Source organism: Sinocyclocheilus grahami, unplaced genomic scaffold, assembly GCF_001515645.1.
Source record: "Sinocyclocheilus grahami isolate Dianchi unplaced genomic scaffold, SAMN03320097.WGS_v1.1 scaffold831.1, whole genome shotgun sequence".
Taxonomy (NCBI): Eukaryota; Metazoa; Chordata; class Actinopteri; order Cypriniformes; family Cyprinidae; genus Sinocyclocheilus; species Sinocyclocheilus grahami.
Genome location: NW_015506010.1, coordinates 429,332 through 452,100, shown reverse-complemented (window position 1 = coordinate 452,100; position 22,769 = coordinate 429,332). Strand labels below are relative to the sequence as shown.

The window sequence follows — 22,769 nt, the reverse complement described above, 5'->3', positions numbered from 1 at the left end:
ATATATATACTAGATCGTGGGCAAAACTACATCGTTTGGCTGCTTGATTTTACACCTACTGATGACATTAAGTGAAACTGGCTTTGTGAACTCAGACCTGCCGAATAGCCGAGGTCTTGATGAATAAGAATAGTGCGTTTACATTTCAGGAGGTGTGACACTAGTAGTCATGACAGGCATTCTCATGCGCAGCAGGCCTGTGGTCTAACACACATCTGCCTTACGACCCCCAGCCCAGACGCTCCCACTGTTCACCTCAAAGATGCTGAAGGCCTGAAATCTCTGATATTGTGGGTGGTAACCTTAAGACGTGTCTAGACCTCACATGTGATCCCCTCGGGACTCTTAATAGAAACCAGTCTAGGTGAAACGGGTGCCAAACTGGCTTTTGTTAATGAAAGTGCTGTTATGTTTGGAACCAAGGTGATTGTGGAGAGGGGCCAGGCAATGAAAAACACATGAGAGCAAAAGGTTTTAGCCAGCTGGACCACAATTACAAATCCTCTTAAAAGTATCAAGTCTAGGCGTTCAAACCAAATCCATCTATGGGAGAGCTTCTGTTGTCCTCTTTTAATTGCTTTTGCTCTGTGTCTCAACAACAAATCTCTCCTTGCACATTTTGAGGTCTTCTTAAATGAGAAAAATAAGCTTCCTGAGTGTCAGTTTTAGTGTTAGACCGATGTATTTACTATTTTGACTTCACTGTCATCAGACAATAACTTACGGGGAAAAAAGTATTTCATAAAAATATGAAGCAGCACAACTGTTTTCAACATTGATGCTTGAATTTTTTTCTTCAGCATCAAATCAGCATATCAGAATGATTTCTGAAGGATCATGTGACACTGAAGACTGGAGTAATGATGCTGAAAATTCAGCTTTGTTCACAGGAATAATTACATTTTATAATATAGTATAATAGAAAACAGGTATTTGAAATTAGAATAATATTTCTCGATATTACTGCTTTTACTGTATTTTGATCATATAAATGTAGCCTTGGTGAGCAGAAGAGTCTTCTTTTAAAAGCATTATAAAATCTTACAGACCCCTTACTTATTAAGTCATATGTCTATTACATATGTTTTTTTTTTATATATATATATATATATATATAAAATGTTTGAATTTGCATTACACATCATCCACGCCATTAGGTGTCAGTATAGTCCAAGATGATTGTCATATCAGCCGGTGCAACATAAACAAAAATGACCGACTACACCTTCAAAGGCCAAAACAAAAATGAAACTGGCATATCCTGATGAAGTCCAGTAGTTTGAGTCCTACAAATTGTCAGTCACATGTAAAAGTTCTTTCTCATTAGGCACGTTTCCTTTACCCTTCAAATTGCACAAATTGAAATTGCGAATTGAAAATACGCCTAATGGAAACGCGTCAATTTCGCAAAAACGCCCATATATCACAAAAAAGTTTTTACGCTCGCATGAGGTTGTTTTTCATGCAATGCGAAAAAGGAATAATTCGCAAAACTGCAATGGAAACGATTTTTTCGCATTTACAGGTCACATGGCGTATGTAAAAAGTCATATGATCATTCTTCAATGTACTATAACCTCCAAGAAACACTTCATACGTGGCCGCTCTTTAAGGGGCTTTCCCTATCATTAATGCTTAGAGAATTTACACTGCACATGTCTGCGGTGTAAATAGAAAACAGGTATTTGAAATTAGAATAATATTTCTCGATATTACTGCTTTTACTGTATTTTGATCATATAAATGTAGCCTTGGTGAGCAGAAGAGTCTTCTTTTAAAAGCATTATAAAATCTTACAGACCCCTTACTTATTAAGTCATATGTCTATTACATATGTTTTTTTTTTTTATATATATATATATATATATATATATATATATATATATATATATATAAAATGTTTGAATTTGCATTACACATCATCCACGCCATTAGGTGTCAGTATAGTCCAAGATGATTGTCATATCAGCCGGTGCAACATAAACAAAAATGACCGACTACACCTTCAAAGGCCAAAACAAAAATGAAACTGGCATATCCTGATGAAGTCCAGTAGTTTGAGTCCTACAAATTGTCAGTCACATGTAAAAGTTCTTTCTCATTAGGCACGTTTCCTTTACCCTTCAAATTGCACAAATTGAAATTGCGAATTGAAAATATGCCTAATGGAAACGCGTCAATTTCGCAAAAACGCCCATATATCACAAAAAAGTTTTTACGCTCGCATGAGGTTGTTTTTCATGCAATGCGAAAAAGGAATAATTCGCAAAACTGCAATGGAAACGATTTTTTCGCATTTACAGGTCACATGGCGTATGTAAAAAGTCATATGATCATTCTTCAATGTACCAGTCCAAGAAACCTCCAAGAAACACTTCATACGTGGCCGCTCTTTAAGGGGCTTTCCCTATCATTAATGCTTAGAGAATTTACACTGCACATGTCTGCGGTGCAGTGTGGCTCTGATACTATCATTCTTCAATGTACTATAACCTCCAAGAAACACTTCATACGTGGCCGCTCTTTAAGGGGCTTTCCCTATCATTAATGCTTAGAGAATTTACACTGCACATGTCTGCGGTGCAGTGTGGCTCTGATATGGTCACTGAAGCTGATTCCACGATGCTTGTATTTATTCCAGAATCCAGCCGCGCCACGCACGTTTCTGAAGCGGCTGTTTGTGCTGCTTCTGTAAAGATACACGCATACGCCTCCTTTGAATAAATATAGCCAAAATCCCACCAAAATCCGCTGCCATGACTTAGAGGCAAAAGGTTACGTTTTAGTCGCACAACATTGGTTAATGGAAACGCCGTCATTTCGCAATACTTTTTTACCGACATTTATAAAATATCGCCAAAGTTTTGCGCAAATCTGCAATGGAAACGCGCCTATTGTCTTTTTTTAGGTTGAAACGTTAAATCAAGAGCACGCAGTGGGTTCTGAGGTTCTGCTGCCTCCTTTGAATAAATATAGCCAAAATCCCACCAAAATCCGTTGCCATGACTTATCGCGAGAGGCAAAAGGTTACATTTTAGCCGCATAACATTGGTTAATGGAAACGCCGTCATTTCGCAATACTTTTTTACCGACATTTATAAAATATCGCCAAAGTTTTGCGCAAATCTGCAATGGAAACGCGCCTATTGTCTTTTTTTAGGTTGAAACGTTAAATCAAGAGCACACAGTGGGTTCTGAGGTTCTGCTGCAGCTGTTGAGCGTCTCTGTAATAAATGTGTCTGGATAAAAACCAGCGGCAAACCCCAATCTGCCACCGCACTCCGTTATTCCACTTCATCAAATACATCCCATCTTTTCTCGTGTCCTTTATAGATCCTCTTTTGGTACATTCACTGAGGTTCATTAGTTCATAGCCATTGTGCTCCAGATTTGTAACGTGAAGCCTTTTAGGCCTCGTGTGATGAGATTCTGTCTCTGTCTAGGCCTCCGATAAGCTCTTTTTCATTTGGCTGTATAGAAAGCATGAGGATTGGGATTTCATTGGTGAGGATTTTGAGCTAGAAAGACAGAGAGGATTAAAACAGGAATCCCTCGAGGAAACGCAGATAAAATGTGTCGCCGCAACAACTGGATGGAGAAATGAAAGGAGGGAGGCCGGGCTGCCGTTTGTGCACTTGTTCTTGCTAGTCTTGGCATCTGATGGAGCACAATTACACGCTAGATTAAGGGGCTTGTGTAGATACGGAGGATTGCGTCCCTCCCTCGGGAGGCTGAATTCAGGATCTCTAGCGGACTGCTGGAGAGCGATCTGGCTGTGTGTTTGTGCCATGTGTCTCCTGAGACTGCATGCTGTTGGTGTCTTCGGACTCCAGGTTTGTGAAATCAGACACAGGCTGGTGGCCTAACTGTTTGTTTGGGGTTTCAGTTGTGGCAGTGAAGGGGCTTTTTCTTGTGTGATTGTTTTGGGTTCCTTTATATACCCTATACGCACTTGAATACTCTTATCATATAACATATACAGTATATTCTCTGTATGTGTCATATATCATGTCTATACACATTACAGTTCAGAAGTTTGAATGGTTTGAAAAAATTATACTTTTATTCAGTGAGGATTTCCTATTCATCAAAGAATTCTGAAATAAAAAAAAATATATCAGTTTCCACAAAAATATGAAGCAGCACAACTATTCCTTGAGCAGCAAATCAATTTAATAATATTTCATAATAGTACTGTATCATTACTTTTCAGTTTTGTAGAAAAATACAGTGAATAACAATTGAATTTACTCATTTTCTAACAAAATGTTGATGTTCCTCGTATCAGGTGATCTGCGAACTTTACTATAAAAATATAGCCTGCAAATAAACATGGCACATCGTGAGTTTTGAAAACATTTTATATTGATGTTGACTTTCTATAATTTTATTTTAGACCGATTCTGTTGCAACCATCAAAAGTTATATAAAAAAAAAAAAAAAATCTTAAACAATTCACCTATGTGATATCAGTAAATAATAAAAGTTTATTCTAGATGGACAAGAAAAGCAAAGTGTCTGCATTCTATGGAAGCTTGTTTCCGCCGAGTTTTATAAAAAGGGGAAAAGGTCATTGCAATATTATCTAATATTTCAGACTTTTTTTCTCGAAGTTTTGAGTTTGTATCTCACAGTTCTGAGAAGAAAAAAATATGTCAGAAGTGTTGTAATTGTAAAATATAAACTCACAATTAGTGAGAGAAAAAAAAACAGAATTGTGAGATAAAAAGACATTTTTATTTAATTTTTTTTTATTTTCAGGATGGGGAATTGCGAGTTGTAAACTCAGAATTGCAAGGATGAAAGTCAGAAGTCTTGCAATTCTGAGAAAAAGTGAGTCAAAAAGTATGAATTGTGAAATATAAACTCAGAATTATGAGAAAAAAAGTCTGAATTGTGAGATAAAAAAAGGTTACACTTTATTTCGATAGTCCACTTTAGACATTCTACTAACTATAAGTAACTTTGTAACTACATGTCAACTAATTCTCATTAATTTGCAACTACATGTCTACTAACTCTCAGAGTAGACTGTTAGGGTAGGTTTAGGGTTAGTAGAATAAGTTGACAAAGAAATTGTTAGAAGATATTAAGCAAACATATTCTACTAATACTCTACTAACTGCTAGTTGACATGTAGTTGCAAAGTTACTTACTGTTAATAGAATGTCTAAAGTGGACTATCGAAATAGTGTTACCTAAAAAAAAAAAAAATTGTAGTTGCCTTTTTTTTAAAATTCCATGGTGGAAATAGATGGAAATAACATGTCGATGTTGTTACTACCTGTTACTTTTCTCAGCGCTGGTCAGGATGGACCAATCATAGTCATTTGTGATTCCCAGATAAGGATTTATTCATCATTTCACACAGTACAGAGTGAAAGATATCTGTATGCGCCCACGGTCTCCAGAGCGTCTCCATGTGCTCACTGGCATCTGCTAGCTCCCCCCCCCCAGAGAATATAATTTAAGATTGTTTATTTTTAATAAATGTATTCCTCCCTCATTAACAAATTATTTTAAGCATGTCTAACATGATTAATTTTAATTATGGATGACTTAGTTTCGAAACAAGATGCAAAAGCGCCTGTTTGGCAATATTTTGGATTTTGAAAAGCCTGTTGACATTTGCCGTTTATCTAAGCTGATTTTGGAAGTTTTTTTAAACATTTGTTTCTTATGTAACTGGTTCCAGAGTGTTTGCTGATTTTTACTTTATTTAAACTTTGTGTCATTTATTTATTTTATTTGACATCAAGGTGTATGCCGTGCCTCCAAGCTTTCTTACTCGTTTTGCGAATAAACGTTCTACGTTTCTTATTTATTTGGTTATATATTATACATGTTTACTCATTTCCAGTTTTGTATACGTATTTAAACTTTATGTAAGTTATTTGTTATTTTATATTAGGCATAGCCTGCCCTATAGCATGGTGTATTTTTATTTGTTTCGTTAATAAAAGTTCTATGTTTTATATATACGCTAAAGTGAGTTTGACTTGTTGCATTCAAGCAATTGACGCCGAACTGCCGCTATTTGAAAGTGAAAGTAAACTGTGCATGCAGCTTTTACAAGCTATTTAAAAGCGAAGGAAAGCAAGGAAAAGAGGGACAATTCAAACAAAGTAAAAACTAACAATTGCTTTACGCCGAATTGCCGCTATTTGAAAGTGAAAGTAAAATGCGCACGCCTCTTTTACAAGCTATTTAACCCTCTTAGCGCCAAAGTCGCAAAATTGCGACAAGACGTCATACTTAATAAAATAGACTGTAGTTCCTAATATGGTGTAATATCTCATTTGTATTCCCTACCATTAGATGACAGACATGTAATACTTCGATTCTAGAGCAAAATTACATCACCAAACGACGTTGCCGCTTAACACCGGTATCACCGTCAACACCGTCTATCGCAGCAAGCCTAGTTTGGCAGGATTTAACATTTTATATATATATATTATATATTACTTTTTTAAGAATCTTTTCATAAGAGTAATTCTTTCATGGCATGACAAAGTAGAAAATAAATAAATAAATAAATAACGTAAAGTAAGTAAAATAAACTTAGTCAATACAAATTGTAGTTTGAACCCCGTTTAATTGAACCCCGTTTTTTTTTTTTAATGAAATTGTTATTCATTCTTTTATTCAGCATGGAAACATGTTTGGCAGGACTTAAAAATGTATTTAGAATTTTTTTTACATTTTAAGTAAATTAATTTAAGTAAAGTAATTTTATGACATAACAGGTTTTGCGGTATGTTTGTTTGTTGTGTGAAACTAGTAAGGACACTGATTTAAGAAGATCTGCTTCCAATTTGGTCTGCTTTGCCTGTTTGGTTTGTTAATGGAACGAAACGTCATGAAACTCATCCAGTTTAAATCATCCAATTTAGAAAATGAAAAAAAAAACAGTCCAGTTAATGCAACAATTTTCTATCAAACTTCATGTCGCAGCTGTTTCCTTTGGAGCTTCATCAGCGTGGCTTCTCGTTGCCTGTGGTTGTCTGTGGATGTGCTTTGAGAAGTAAAACCCTGTCATTTCAGCTCTGCCAACTGTTTTTAGTTCTATTTTTAGACAGGAGTTCAGTGAAGTTTGTCTGGGGACCTAGAGAGCTGCCCAGATCCTCAGCACTGATCTTCATCAGGAGAGAATGAAATCATATTAGAAATCTGATTTCAGAATAGAACAGAATAGATGAGCAAAATGATTCTTTGTTGTTTATGTCGTGTTGTTTTACACTGGACTGTTCTAGTGGTTTACGCTGACAGTGATTTGTGAAGACCCAACAAATGCATGCCGTTTATTTTTTCTGTGGAATTAAGGAAATTTGAGTGTCAGCGATACAGCAAAGCTGAGCACAGTTGAATTTGAATGCGCTGTTATGTGATTTATTTATTTATTGTGGAAAAAATCTTGTTACTTTACATACTGCTGTTTATTTGTCTGTCTGTCTGTCTGTCTGTCTGTCTGTCTGTCTGTCTGTCTGTCTGTCTGTCTGTCTGTCTGTCTGTCTGTGTCTATCTGTCTGTGTCTATCTGTCTGTCTGGCTGTCAATCGTTCTATCTATCTATCTGTCTGTCTGTCTGTCTGTCTGTCTGTCTGTCTGGCTGTCAATCGTTCTATCTGTCTGTCTGTGTCTGTCTGTCTGTCTGTCTGGCTGTCAATCGTTCTATCTGTCTGTCTGTGTCTGTCTGTCTGTCTGTCTGGCTGTCTGTCTGTCTGTCTGTCAGTCTGTCTGTCTGTCTGTCTGGCTGTCTGTCTGTCTGTCTGTCAGTCTGTCTGTCTGTCTGTCTGGCTGTCTGTCTGTCTGTCTGTCAGTCTGTCTGTCTGTCTGTCTGGCTGTCAATCGTTCAATCTATCTATCTATCTATCGTTCTATCGTTCTATCGTTCTATCTGTCTATCTATCTGTCTATCTGTCTGTCAATCGTTCTATCTATCTATCGTTCTGTCATTCTATCGTTCTGTCATTCTATCGTTCTATCTATCTATCGTTCTATCTCGTTCTATCTATCTGTCTGTCGTTCTATCGTTCTGTCATTCTATCGTTCTATCATTCTATCTATCTCTCTATCATTCTATCTATCGTTCTATCTATCTGTCTGTCTGTCTGTCTGTCGTTCTATCGTTCTATCATCTATCTATTCACACTTACACACATAAACTCAAACATTATAATTACTCGCATGCTAATTACTGTTTTCTCACAAACAGACTCAGGTTTGAAAGCATTTTAAAAGTGCACTTCAGGGAAAACCAAAAACAAATGTCACAAATGTGAAGAATATGCTTCCATTTAATTATAATTCATTTATTCATCATTGCACACTCGTGTGAAATGGCTGCCTTTAAAACTGAAGATGCTGTTGATTCTCTCAATCCCAATCAAAGTGGCAATGCTCCTAAAGATGCAATTAGTCCCTGACGGGCTAATTAATCTCTACCAACGCAGAGACTCTACCTGTTGTGTGGATCATTAGAGGCGTGCAGTCGCTCACTTAGCTTCCGAACGTTAATCAGCTTCCCTCTTTCGATAGATGATTTATTTATCATGGCACGAGTGATGACCCCAGCTATAAATTCTAATGATCATTAAAACATGATGAGGTGTTTATCAGCTCGCTGGACCCTGAAAGCTTGTAGGGGGTTCTTTTGATATAACCATTTGAAGATACTGGTAGGTGTGCGCCCTCTTCAAAAAACGTACACAAGGAATTAGTTTCCACACCATCTGCTACAAACCTCATGAATTAGCTTACATAAACACATGCACAAATAATGTGTATGATGTGAAAAGGCTTACAGTTATTTGAAGTACAAATTATTGATTTATACTAAAGCAAGCATCAATGCTGTATTTATTTGATTTAAAAAAATGCAGTAATATTGTGAAATATTATTACAGTTTAAAATAACTGTCTTCTATTTGAATACATTTTAAAATGTCATTTATTCCTGTGATGAAAAGCTGAATTTTCTTCACAGTCTTCAGTGTCACATGATCTTCAGAAATCATACTAATATGCTGAATTGCTGCTCAAGAAACATTTATTATTATTATCAATGTTGAAAACAGTTGTGCTGCTTAATATTTTTGTGGAAACGGTGATGCATTTTTTTTGAAAACCAAAAAAAAAAAGAAGTGTTTTTTTTCTTTTTCTCGAATTTTTTGAAAATTCAACATAACAGCATTTATTTGAAATACAATTTTTATAACATTTATCTTTTTTCCCACTTTTGATCAGTTTAATGCTTGCTGAATAAAAGTTTAAATTTCTAAATAAATGTTCTTACTGCCACTTTAACTTGGTAGGGTATATAATTTATATAATACATTTTTGATTCATTTATTTGTTTTAAAACCAATTTTTGTCATATTGGCGACCTAGATACCACAGAATCTGTCCCTTTTTCTAAGTGATGTGCTACATAATCATTCCTTGAAAATTGGCTTCAAAATGAATTGTTATATAACCATTGCTTGAGAAGTTAAAAGCACTCCTCTTTATGTTTGTTTCAGTTGCTTATCTCGGAGACATCGCGCTGGATGAGGAAGATATGCGCATGTTTAAAGTGGACCGCATTGTGAATTTAGCAGAGAGAACAGTCACAGTTCTGAATCACACAGATGCGGGTAAGTGTGCATGTATGGTGCATTTGAGTGCATGGGCCTGCTTTATATAAACTTTGTGCCAGGCTTAATTGGCAGTCAGAGACTCAGGAAGAGAACTTGAAGCCATATGTTTTTAAACCAATAGAGAAAAACCTGTCGAGAAACAGTTCCCACTTTCCCAAACACAACAACACATTGCAATTGGGATCTGACAAAATGACAGCGAATTTTCTCATAATTAGCCTTTAGCTTTATGATATTTTCACCCCAGAAGGAAGTTTGCAGAGGAGGGGAAAAAACATGAGATGATAAAGAAATGGGAACAAGGGACAGAATTCAACGTCAGATAAGACGAGTCTGTTTTGCTGTCTAGTCCAGTCTGTGTGTAGGAGTTGTAACCGAGCATTCAAAACAATAGAAAAAAACGTGCTGTGCTATAACAGAATATGAACAGATTTGAGTTAGTGGTTACCGTTGAGCTCAGTAGACAATTTAAAGTCTCATATTTGTAAATGGCACATACATTGGCCACAAAAAATGTATTTGGCTCCTCTTTATGTTTGTTTCAGTTGCTTATCTCGGAGACATCGCGCTGGATGAGGAAGATATGCGCATGTTTAAAGTGGACCGCATTGTGAATTTAGCAGAGAGAACAGTCACAGTTCTGAATCACACAGATGCGGGTAAGTGTGCATGTATGGTGCATTTGAGTGCATGGGCCTGCTTTATATAAACTTTGTGCCAGGCTTAATTGGCAGTCAGAGACTCAGGAAGAGAACTTGAAGCCATATGTTTTTAAACCAATAGAGAAAAACCTGTCGAGAAACAGTTCCCACTTTCCCAAACACAACAACACATTGCAATTGGGATCTGACAAAATGACCTTTAGCTTTATGATATTTTCACCCCAGAAGGAAGTTTGCAGAGGAGGGGAAAAAACATGAGATGATAAAGAAATGGGAACAAGGGACAGAATTCAACGTCAGATAAGACGAGTCTGTTTTGCTGTCTAGTCCAGTCTTTGTGTAGGAGTTGTAACCGAGCATTCAAAACAATAGAAAAAAACGTGCTGTGCTATAACAGAATATGAACAGATTTGAGTTAGTGGCTACCGTTGAGCTCAGTAGACAATTTAAAGTCTCATATTTGTAAATGGCACATACATTGGCCACAAAAAATGTATTTGGACTAGGGCTGGGCGATATAGCTAAAAAATGTATCAATGATATAATGTTTCATATCGTTCGGTATTGATAATTATTGACATTATTTTATAACCTTTTTTAAAACAAAGAGCAATAGAATTTAAAAAAAAAAAAATTTGAACCACTGTATTTTTTAAATTAAAAACCCAATTCATTGAGACAATTTATTTTTTTTGTTTTAACAGTCAAACACACAATAAAAATTAAACAAATATCTAATTTTGAATGTTTTATATGCCGATTAAATAGGTCTTAAGGAAACTTTTGACTTGTCTCCCGAAGCCACAGAAGGGCGCAATTCACTCTGATTGTATTTAAAAACATATGAGATGCAGTGAAAAGGAATAAACCTCCACAAATTCGCGATGTGTTTTCTAAAAGTTTAAACTGTTTTAACTTTGCATGGCTATATCTCTTGTGTGAGACGCGAGTGCAGCAGTCGTATTTGTCCGTCTAAAAAATGCGCTGAATATGTGTTCTGTGTGAATGTCTTGGTATCGGTTTTAACCCATTCAAGATGTTCTCCGCATTGAGTTTCTGTAATATTTTGAATGCATAACGCAGCAGCGGCGCATCTCGTGGGCTAGACTAACAAAACATTAAAATACAACAACGTTACTTGCATCACCACCGCATCTCGTGCTCCGCTGATGACGCTCCCTGACACACTCCTAACATTTAATTGTACTATTTTTGCATTCAAATGCAAATGTTTATTTTAAATTCGACTAATATAAATTTTTCACAGGCAGTCACAGCACTCAATTCAGCATGTGTTCATGTTTGTGTGTGCTGTCTGCGTCACTCAGAGCACGTGCCTATATCGAAAACTTTTTATATCGTTATCGAAGAAGGTGTACCGTCGATAAATATCGTTTTATCGCCCAGGCCTAATTTGGACTCTTTTGATCTAGATCAAAGAATATCAAACAAAACATATCATAAAAAAAGTTTGTCAAGTTTTAAATGATAAAACGGTAGTTTAAAATGAACACAAAAAGTATTTGGACTGATTCAGGTTGCCAGATGTTAGTGGAAAATGCTCTTACAATTTAGCAAATGTGGGTTATTTATTAAAGCAATAAGCCCCAAGAAGCCGTGGTTTACAGTGAATTTATAACAGCTAAGGGGCGTTGTTAGGCACGACGCGAAGCTTAGCTGTTATAAAAATCACTGTAAACCACGGCTTCACGGGGCTTATTGTATAACAGCTAAGGGGTGTTGTTAGGCACGACGCGAAGCTTAGCTGTTATAAAATCACTGTAAACCACGGCTTCACGGGGCTTATTGCTTTTATAAAACGGTTATTCCATATACGTAGTAAGATTTCACAGAATAAAACCGAGCAAATAAAGTGTAATGATATTAATAAAAACTGTATTTTTCCACCAAACAATGTAGTTCCTCAGAAACCGTTGAGGTTCCAACAAAGTGGCTGCAGAGTAACACACAGAAGTATACAAAGGTGTGTGTTTGTGTGTGAGTAATTTACAACAGCTTCGAACGCGGCTCAGCCAATCAGAATCAAGGACCAGAACTATCCGTTTTATAATTAAATGTAAATGTAAGATGTAGAAGATGATGTGTAATCTCTCTTTCTCTGAAACTTGTGATGGTGAGGTTCCAGACTGACGGTTTGAGTTTCTCTTCATTTGGTGTCGGAAATGTTAGGTTCACTTAACAACGAGACGAATACAAACGATACGGCGTCCAGTCGGGGATCCTACCGCAGGAAGAGGGCAGCGACGTCCAGACCTGAGAGGGTGTGGCCCGAGGGCGTCATTCCTTACGTCATCAGCGGGAACTTCAGCGGTAAGTCATGTACACATGCACAGCTTTCCATGTTTAAGTTTTAGTGGAAAACAGCAGCCATGTGATCGATAACATCTGTTTGATTATAGTACTGTAGGAAAAACACGTTTGTGGAAGAAATCACACATTCATGTGTCTGAAATCGGTCAGTCTAACCTCATGTCACTCCATTTGTTTGACTTTTTTTCTTGTGGAGCTCAAAAGAAGTTGTTTTTGGAACTCAATTATAAAAGAACTGCTTTACTTTTAAAGTAATACAAAGATGAAAAGGTGTTTTTCTTTGCTCATGTGTTATCTTGCATAAGGCAGCGAAATGACAAAACACAACGCATAGGTGCATGACATTCCTGGTGCACCTGTACACAACATTGCTGAATTTTGAAATATTTATTTAAATGATAATTACAAAACTATATGAAGACATAAAATGTGCAAGTTTGATTTGCAAAACCTTATGATTATGTTCTCCAGCATGATTTGATAATGATCCAAAGAACATCTAGTGCTTCAGTGGAATCAAGTCTGGAATCTGATGGTCACATGATGAGAGTCACATGAGCTGTGTCCCAAATGATGCACTACTATGCACTTACACCCTATGTACTTATGCACTATGTACTCAACTGTGTAGTGTATGACATATATAAGGTTATTTTGTCATTCAGCATAAGTCTTAATTAAAGCTGTGACAGTGTCCAACATTCCACACTTTGTTTTTTCCAGTTAATTAAGTGCATCATCCGGGTATTTAAAGTCCACTTTTTTTGTTTTGAAATTTCAGTGTGAACGCACTCCTTGCGCTATTTATACTACAAAACGGCATTGAATAGTGCATACGCTAATTGGGACACACCTAATGTGTCTCAAAATTATTTATTTGTGACCCTGGAGCACAAAATCAGTCTTAAGTCGCTGGGGTATATTTGTAGCAATAGCCAAAAAAAACATTGAATGAGTCAAAATTATCGATTTTTCTTTTATGCCAAAAATCATTAGGATATTAAGTAAAGATCATGTCCTATGAAGATAATTTGTAAATTTCTTACCGTAAATATATCAAAACGTAATTTTTGATTAGTGATATGCATTGCTAAGAGCTTCATTTGGACAACTTTAAAGGCGATTTTGTCAATATTTTGATTTTTTTTGCACCCTCAGATTCCAGATTTTCAAATAGTTGTGTTCCTAACAAACCACACATCAATGGAAAGCTTATTTATTCAGCTTTCAGACGATGTATGAATCTAAATTTCAAAAAAATTGACCCTTATGACTGGTTTTGTGGTCCAGGGCCATTTAATTAGTGACCTAAAATTAATATAGAGTGATTTATTTATTTATTGCCATTTTATTCATATTTTTTCTCTGTCTTAAATGAATTCTAAAATGTTCTGTTTATTTTCCAGGTTTAAGTTAGATTTTGAATCTAAGTGATTTGTATGCGAAACAATTTTTGGTTGACTTCGCAATGAAAACCACAATTGTTAAGATACATATCTTGTTATAAAATTGTTATATAAAATTACTCCTGCTTACCAGGTTTAAGTTAGATTTTGAATCCAGGTGATTTGAATGTGAAACATATTTTGGTTGACTTTGTGAAGAAAACCACAATATTATGATATATCTATTATTATAATATTGTTATTAAACTCTTTCCCCGCCAGCATTAAAAAAAAAAAAGTTTCCAGCCACCACCGGCATTTTTGATCATTTTCACAAAAATGTCATGGCCTCCAGAATATTTTGTTGTATGAATATCTGAACATGCAATGCTTTTAAACAACAACAACAAACACCATTATTTTAGCTTCATGCAATATTTTTTATCAACACTTGAACGTGGACAAGTTTCATAAAAAAAAGCAACGTTTTGAACAAAAAGCTGAGAAAATCACATTTTTGTCAAAGACTGCATCCGGATCGGATTCAGATCGATGATCAAAAGATAGCTGGAGATTTCATCAACACCTCCAAAGCTTCACAGTCCTAAACCACTTCCCGGATCGTCATTTCATTCGGTAATGTAAGGCAGTTTTGATTTATATGCTGTTTAATGTTTGTTATTTTACGTATGCTTCTGCTTACATATGTCTTACATACATCTATCAGAAGATGTAATCGCACCTCCTACAGTATAACAGTGAATACACGGAAATCTGGAAAATCCAGTCGATATCGAGGAAGCGTTGTCTCGTAAATAATGGCGGGGAAAGAGTTAAAATTACTCATGCTGTGATTTAAAGGTGCAGTTGCATTTACCATTGTTCGGCAAATTGTTACAGGCGAAATCCAGTCATTTCAATATTTATCCACACAAATGGGATTTCCACGCAAGATAACGATTCCCCTACGCAGATTTCGCAACGGATGCAAGTTGGTCACGCAAATTTGCCGCAGTGACCATTAGAAAGCGGTTTATTTTGAAAGTGGCTTCTGTGTGAGCTGTGCTTCAAACATCGCTACAATACTGACAATAGACAATGGGCAATTTTGCCTGTGCAAAATCGGCAAAATTTCACAGATGTCACCGGCACCTTACAAGTTTGGTCACCCTGCTCACGTGTGTGTGTGTGTGTGTGTGTGTGTGTGCTGTACAGGAAGCCAGCGAGCCATATTCAGACAGGACATGAGACACTGGCACATGTGTGACGTTCATCGAGAGAACAACAGAGGAGAGCTACATTGTCTTCACCTACCGGCCGTGTGGGTAAGTGTGTGTGTTAGCGGATATGTGCAGGCTTCACAGGGAGGTGTGTGTGTGTGTCCGTGTCAATGTGAGAGAGAGTTTCCACAGCAGGAGGACGAAACCTTTGACTCTTCCAGGAAGGATTCAAGCTTGCTTCTCTCGCTCATGTGGAGCGTGTGCTTTTCACTCTTTTCTTTCACTCTCTCCTCTTTCTTTTCGGTCTCTTCCTGATTTATCGCTCAAGTGGTTTTCCATCCGATCCGTTCCTCTGTTCCCCTTATCTGCTTTGTGCGCCAATAGATGGATTTGTGTGTTTGTGTGTGCGTGTGGGCTCTCGAGTCTTGACCGAGCGATTACTCTATGCTTCGCTGAGGAAATACCAGTCGTTTGTGTCACACTGTTCTCCACGGGACTGTCACCTGAACATGTGTGTTTTATCCGTACACAATGGCTCCCCGTAGATGCTTCAGTAGCGTGGCAGAAGTTCAGAGCCCAGCTTGACGGTCACATCCGTTGGAGACAAATCAGTCCCCGGGATGCCGTGTTGGCACGTCGGTTTTGCTCTGCTGGAAAACAGGATTTATTTTGCTCTTTTGAATTGTGCGGTTGACAAACGTTCACCACTCAAAGCTCGTCCGCAGACCACAGAACATTTTGCGAAAGTTGTGTGGAAATCATCACGAATGACAATAAACGTCTGGCTTGGAATATCAACACACATTCAGTGTTCAGCATCTCGGCCTGTCAAGATGAATATGTTTATTCATATGTATGATTATACATATGTTGGACATTTATAAAGTTGTTTCCATATGAAAGTCTTGGAATCAAAAAAGACTGTAATGTGCAGAGAGAGGGTGGATGGTCATGAAAAACAAAACGTTTTTTGGTGCAAGAAACCTTGATTAAGAGTATAATCGACCCAAAAAAATATATGACAGAAGTGTAGAATATGAATTCTTTTAATAACAGTTAGATTAACAAACAGTTAAACTAAAACTTGCACCTTGAAGAAATACAATATTTTTTGAAGGGTAAAGTTGCACAATCTGTTACCTTAAAAGTAGATCCCTTATTTCATTGAACATCGTTATTATGGCATGGTAGGATACCCAGGAGGTGGTAAGATGGGATTTTGTTGCAAATAATATTGGAATTTTTTTTTTCTTTTTTTTTCTTAAAGTCATGAAAAATATAGTCTGAGATTACTGTAACTTCTAACTTGATGTCCTAATCTCAAAATAAACATACTAAACATACTTAAAGTCATGAAAAATATAGTCTGAGATTACTGTAACTTCTAACTTGATGTCCTAATCTCAAAATAAATCAATAAACATACTAAACATAAACATAGAGAGAGAGAGAGAGAGAGAGAGAGAGAGAGAGAACACTGATTGGATAGATGATAAACAAATGCATAAAGTTATTTTTTTTCTTTTTTGCCCCCTATAAAGTCTATACAATTTAACCATAGAAAAATTACAAATGAGATGGTGTTTATATATATATATATATATATATATATATCTCCATCAGAAATTAGATTAAATGGAGAAAGAAATTAACATAAAACTCTTTGTCAGATGACAAAAAGTAAGCTCACGTTTCTAAAGAGTTTTTGAAGAAATGTCAACAATGTCTTTAAATTTGGCCAAATTCACTAAAATAAAATACAAAATTCTAAATAAAATTCAAAACACATACAAAATTTGGCAGTCAGATTTTACTTCTGCATTTCATTTGGCAATTTTGCTTTCTCACTGAATAAACAAAACAAAACACTACTATGCTGGGTTATTATAGTACACTAAAACTAAATCTAAAACCATATTTTTGTTACTTAAAATAAAACTTAAAACTGAAATACGAAAATATATATATATACATATATATACACTACTATATTACTAAACTTTTAGCTAGTTGTCTAAGCAAAATTTTCATTTAGTTTATCTTCATGTACTAAAATAACTAAAAGCTAAAAAAGAAATACAAATTTATAAAAACGATACATACAAACAAAAACCTGACAAAACACAACACATTTACTAAAACTTTAACGAAACTTAAAATGAAAATTACAACGGAATAACAGAGCCTAATTCAAATTATTAAAAAAACCTATCTAGTATTTAATATCTCAAAAGATACTAAAATAACAATGCTACTGTCATAAAACAAACTCAAAACACCTTTGAGGAAAAAAGTGCATACAAAAGCAAATGATCAATACACGGTTAATACTGTAACAAACTTGTAATGCACACTTTTATTACATTTTATTATATTATTTATACTACTATTAGCACCTGTTAGAATAACGCTGGTGTATTAATAATGACACAAGATGATAGATACAAGTCAGGGATTTTAATATGACAATTTCATCATTTTTCATAAACAAATGATCAGAGCTGTGCCATTCATATTCTATCAGTCTAGAAGTAATAATACTAAACTATCGGCTCTACACTGTCACATTGGTGTCCATTTTGGTGTCCAATGAATTTTAGGAGAAACAAAGTTGATACCTGAAAGGAAACGTCTATTAAAGAGCAATAAATAACGTCTGGCAATCTGAGCAATGAACGTTTCCTTTGGGAAATTATCCAGAGCATACAATGTCTCATACTGTCTACATTTATAAGCGAGATGAATACAAAACTAAACCAATGATTTCCTCCGAGAACTTGTTTACAAACGAAGGAAGAAAGTCATACTGACAGAGACAAATGTAACAGACTGTTTGCTTTCTCACTGTTTAAGCAGACGTGCCGTTGCGGTCGGGCAGCGAGGGGAAACTTCAGAAAATATAGAGCTGCTCAGGCTTTGCCAGGCATTTCAGTTCTGTGTGGAAGTACAGGGGGCCTTTATGTCCCACTGCAGGCCATGATGGGCACACAAACAGTGTGTGTGTGTGTGGAGGTGATGAAACATTAAGATATTTTCCTCTTTACATGCAGCAGTAGTTGCCAATGGGTAAGCCATGCTCTGATGAGCCCCTGTGTGTGTGTGTGTGTGTGTGTGTGTGTGTGTGTGTTCAGGCGATTCCTGTCGTTCTGTGCAAAGTTCAAGGCAGAGTTTCTGGAGCGGGCCGCTGGCTGCCTCGTAATTAAAGACTGATCTTTTGCACCCACACAGGCTGCACACGTGGGTTCGGATGTGTGTGCGCAGATCGCAGGCAAGCGAGCTCTCAGCAGTTTTTCTCCCACATATCCCAGCGCTCTGAGAAAGGGATCGTTTGATTGTGTGTTTAGTGTGTTGGTGTGTGTCTCACCGCTGTGGCTCCTCGCACAGACTCCCCTGTTTCTCTGTGGATTTTGCAACATGTAGCTCTAAGCAAACTTACAAAACAAACGATGCGTGACATTTTGTTCGAGTTCACGTTGTGTCCTGTTTCAGTTTGTGACTTCGCTTGCTTGTGTGTTTTTGAGTAGAGAGAAAAAGGCCAGTTTTCACATAAACATATTACATGATTCGAGATAAGAACAGTGTTTGAGCTAATTTTGAGATAGGTTTTTCGTTGTTTTACAGTGTTTTATTTGATTTTTATTTGTGTGTGTGTGTGTGTGTGTTTGTAAAACATGCTTAATTGTCATGAAAATAATGCAAAAATATGAATGGTCCTAAAAATAGGTTTAATAGTTTATTACATTTAGAATTAAATAATTTTTCTTGTCTGTGACTTTAGAAATTCACTAATGATATAGCCTATAAAATATTATTTGTAGCAGTGTTTTACCCTCTTTATTATATTAAATATTTTAAGCACATTGTAGTGTTTCTTAAAATTTACCCACAATTTTGTGTGTGTGTGTGTGTGTAAAATAAATAAATAAATAAATAAAAATGCAAAAATATGAATGGTCCTAAAAATAGGTTTAATTACATTATGAAAAAAATAAATTATATTTATATTTATATATATTAAAACAGTTAATTAATAAAATAAATGAAAATATATGTATTAAATCAAATAATTAATTATACATGGAATATGAATACTATATAATTATAATATAGTTAAAATGTTTTAATATTAATTAAGATATTTATAAGTATCTTAAGATAATTATAATTATAATTACTAAATATGAATCATTAATAACATGTGCAATTAATAATAAGAATAAGAATAAGAATAATGAAACTTTTTACACTATATTTTGGGTGAAATATAACCCAAACCTTTCTTTGTGATATTCACCCAGTCATCATAATACGCAAAATACATGTCTTGAAATGTATGACAAAAAAATGACTGAAAGATAATGACAATGATTTCAACCACAGGGTATTTTCTTAATATTTTTGTGATCAGTGGAATGATGAATCACATGAACTTGAGATATTAATTATAATATAGTTAAAATGTTTTAATATTAATTAAGATATTTATAATTATCTTAAGATAATTATAATTATAATTACTAAATATTAATCATTAATAACATGTGCAATTAATAATAAGAATAATTAAACTTTTTACACTATATTTTGGGTGAAATATAACCCAAACCTTTCTTTGTGATATTCACCCAGTCATCATAATACACAAAATACATGTCTTGAAAAGTATGACAAAATAATGATTGAAAGATAATGACAATGATTTCAACCACAGGGTATTTTCTTAATATTTTTGTGATCAGTGGAATGATGAATCACATGAACCTGAGATATTAATCAAGTATTAACGGTAATATGAACTGTGATGTTATAAACCTCTGCAGGTGCTGCTCGTATGTGGGCCGGAGAGGAGGGGGTCCGCAGGCCATATCCATCGGGAAGAACTGTGATAAGTTTGGGATTGTGGTGCACGAGCTCGGTCACGTGATCGGATTCTGGCATGAGCACACGCGACCCGACAGAGACGATCATGTCAGTATCATACGGGACAACATTCAGCCAGGTAAGAAAAACACCAGCCGCAAAATATCACTCACATGTGTGTGAAGTGATTGTATTCAAGACTCAGGTGTAATTAGGGTTGGGTACCAAACTCAGTACTTTTAAGGGTACCGACCGAATTGCGTCGGTACTACCGAGTACTGATTCATGTAAAATGCTAAATTTCGGTACCTGAGAACGCATCTGGGTGCATACGCTACAGAGAAAGAAAGAGAGACCCTGTGATGTGAGGTCACCCATGCAACTCGTTCAAACAACACAGGGCAAGCCGAAATGTTGTGAAGTGTGGTTACATTTCTAGGGCCATATGGTTTCTGCGAAAATGGGGATGGGATCGCGGAGTCCATTCATAAAAACATAATTTACTCTATAGCGCGGAATGCCACGAAATTCATCAATTTTGGACGAATAAATCAAAAGTGGCCACTGCCACTTAATTCGAATCGCGATATGAACTAGTGTCTGTGAATATTAAAATACAAAAAGACGGTTTAAATATGAATCCTGCATGTACGCTTGCCTCTGTATGTATGAATGGCGGAAACGCAGTTTTGTTTACTACACAAATACTGAAGCACGCGTGACGCTCGCGGTGATTTCCGGCCTCTGCGTCTCACTACATGACAGCATGAACACTGGCAACACAAAAACGTATTCCCCAGAGCTGCTGTGAGTCACTTCGCGAGAATTTTACAGTTTCATTTGAGAAAACTAGCATCATCATACTGTATACACACTGAAACTTCATGGCAACCTGTCAAAATAAAAGTATGGTTTAACATGTAACAGAAATATATTACATTTGTACAGTATAGTGTACATCCTTAAATATTCAATTTTCCATCAAATTTAAATAAAACAATTAAATGATAAAAAAATAAATATTACAACTAGATTAATCACTTAATTGTAGAAAAAATAATACAATTATTAGCCTGTTAAAAAATGTTTTAAAGGAATATTCACACAATATTTCTTCGATGTATTCATTTCAACAGTAAACCTCAGTTTGTTTGCCAAAAAATAAAAGGGTTTAATTTTCATTTGATTTAAAATAAATGTTTACCTTCATTTGATTTTCAGAAAAATTATAAGAATTTCTTGAGGGAAAAAAAGAAAGAAAACGTTTGTAGGGCCCTATTGTTCAAAATGTTGAAATTGAGACTTTTGGACGGGGGGGGGGGGGGGGGTAAAATGTGTACGGTACCCAACCCTAGGTGTAATGCCAATGATCTCTGCACAGATTACATGCCATGTATTGCTAACTGAAAGCTCATGATAATGCATAGAAAAGTGAGGTCAACAACAAGCATAAAAGACGATTTTGTGCCAGTTTTCTTGGAAGCAGCTGTTACAGCATTTGCTTGGAACGACACGGCCCACTTTATAAAACACATTCTTGACTGCTGAGCTCAGCACAAATCCACCGCTGTACTCATTTCTGATCAATGCTACTTTTACCTAAGACCTCATAACCCCTGACTGCTGGTTCCAACAATGTGATTAAAATACAGTTGCCTAAAACATATCGACACTTAAGACACTCATAAATGTGCTTTTGATAGCAAGATATCACACCACATAGTTCATTATTTACTCGCTCTCGTTCCAAACCTGTCTGCTTCAATATTCATGTAATGTAAGTATAACTTTTGAAGAATATTTATGCAACTCTTGCAATATAACAGCAGTTCATAGTGAACTAGAGCTTCAGCAAGACTGTTTAATCACTATATTATCAGTGTTCGGTTAATTCAATTTCAGAATGTGAGCGCAGGATTATAGCAAGATTTATATGAGCTAATATATTTAGCTTTTTTGATGTATTTTTGTCTTTTTTGAAGATTGACAGGTCCTGGTCACTATTATCGCTATTGCTGCTGTCATTATATGGCAAGAGCTGCATAACAATTCTTTAAAAATTTTAACTTTTGTGTTGTAATAAATAATAATAATAATAATAATAACAGCACACACATTTGGAACAATGAGGGTGAATAAATAACAAAATGATTCCCTTCAAGAAAACACCTAAAAAAAGTGCTTTTGACAGCAAAATATCACAGTAAATGGCATTTATTATAAAGAAATATACCACACGGTAACACTTTACTCAAAACCTTTATGTAAAATGCATTATAAAGATATTCATAATCTAGGTTGTAATGCATTATATATTTTCATAAATAACTGTAACCAAAGTTAAAATGCATTACAATATGTGAAGGTTTGTTTGTCATGTGTTTTAATGCATAATACTTTCTAAAGGTGTAACAATTAATAAATAAGTATTATATTGTATTATATCTGTGGTTGCATGTATTATATAATGCATTATAAGGTGCATTACATGGCATAAATAATGCATTAAAACTACTTTCATATTGCATTATACAAACCCGATTCCAAAAAAGTTGGGACACTGTACAAATTGTGAATAAAAACAGAATGCAATGATGTGGAAGTTTCAAATTTCAATATTTTATTCAGAATACAACATAGATGACATATCAAATGTTTAAACTGAGAAAAT

General features: G+C 35.5%; 1 protein-coding gene and 1 long non-coding RNA gene across 2 annotated transcripts in view; both read left to right on the top strand.

The window, feature by feature from the left end:
• The window catches only part of LOC107562634 (tolloid-like protein 1), a 28,115-nt gene extending 18,378 nt beyond the window's left edge, over positions 1-9,737 (top strand). The window contains exons 2-3 of the mRNA XM_016247307.1: positions 9,524-9,637; positions 9,700-9,737. Coding sequence (XP_016102793.1) covers positions 9,524-9,637; positions 9,700-9,737 — 152 coding nt within the window. The remainder of the gene's footprint in view (positions 1-9,523; positions 9,638-9,699) is intronic.
• Positions 9,738-10,190: 453 nt separating this feature from the next.
• LOC107562653 (uncharacterized) lies at positions 10,191-15,274 on the top strand. The gene is made up of 3 exons (XR_001606011.1): positions 10,191-10,299; positions 12,493-12,633; positions 15,234-15,274. It is a non-coding gene; the product is annotated as an uncharacterized lncRNA (long non-coding RNA).
• Positions 15,275-22,769: the final 7,495 nt, after the last annotated feature.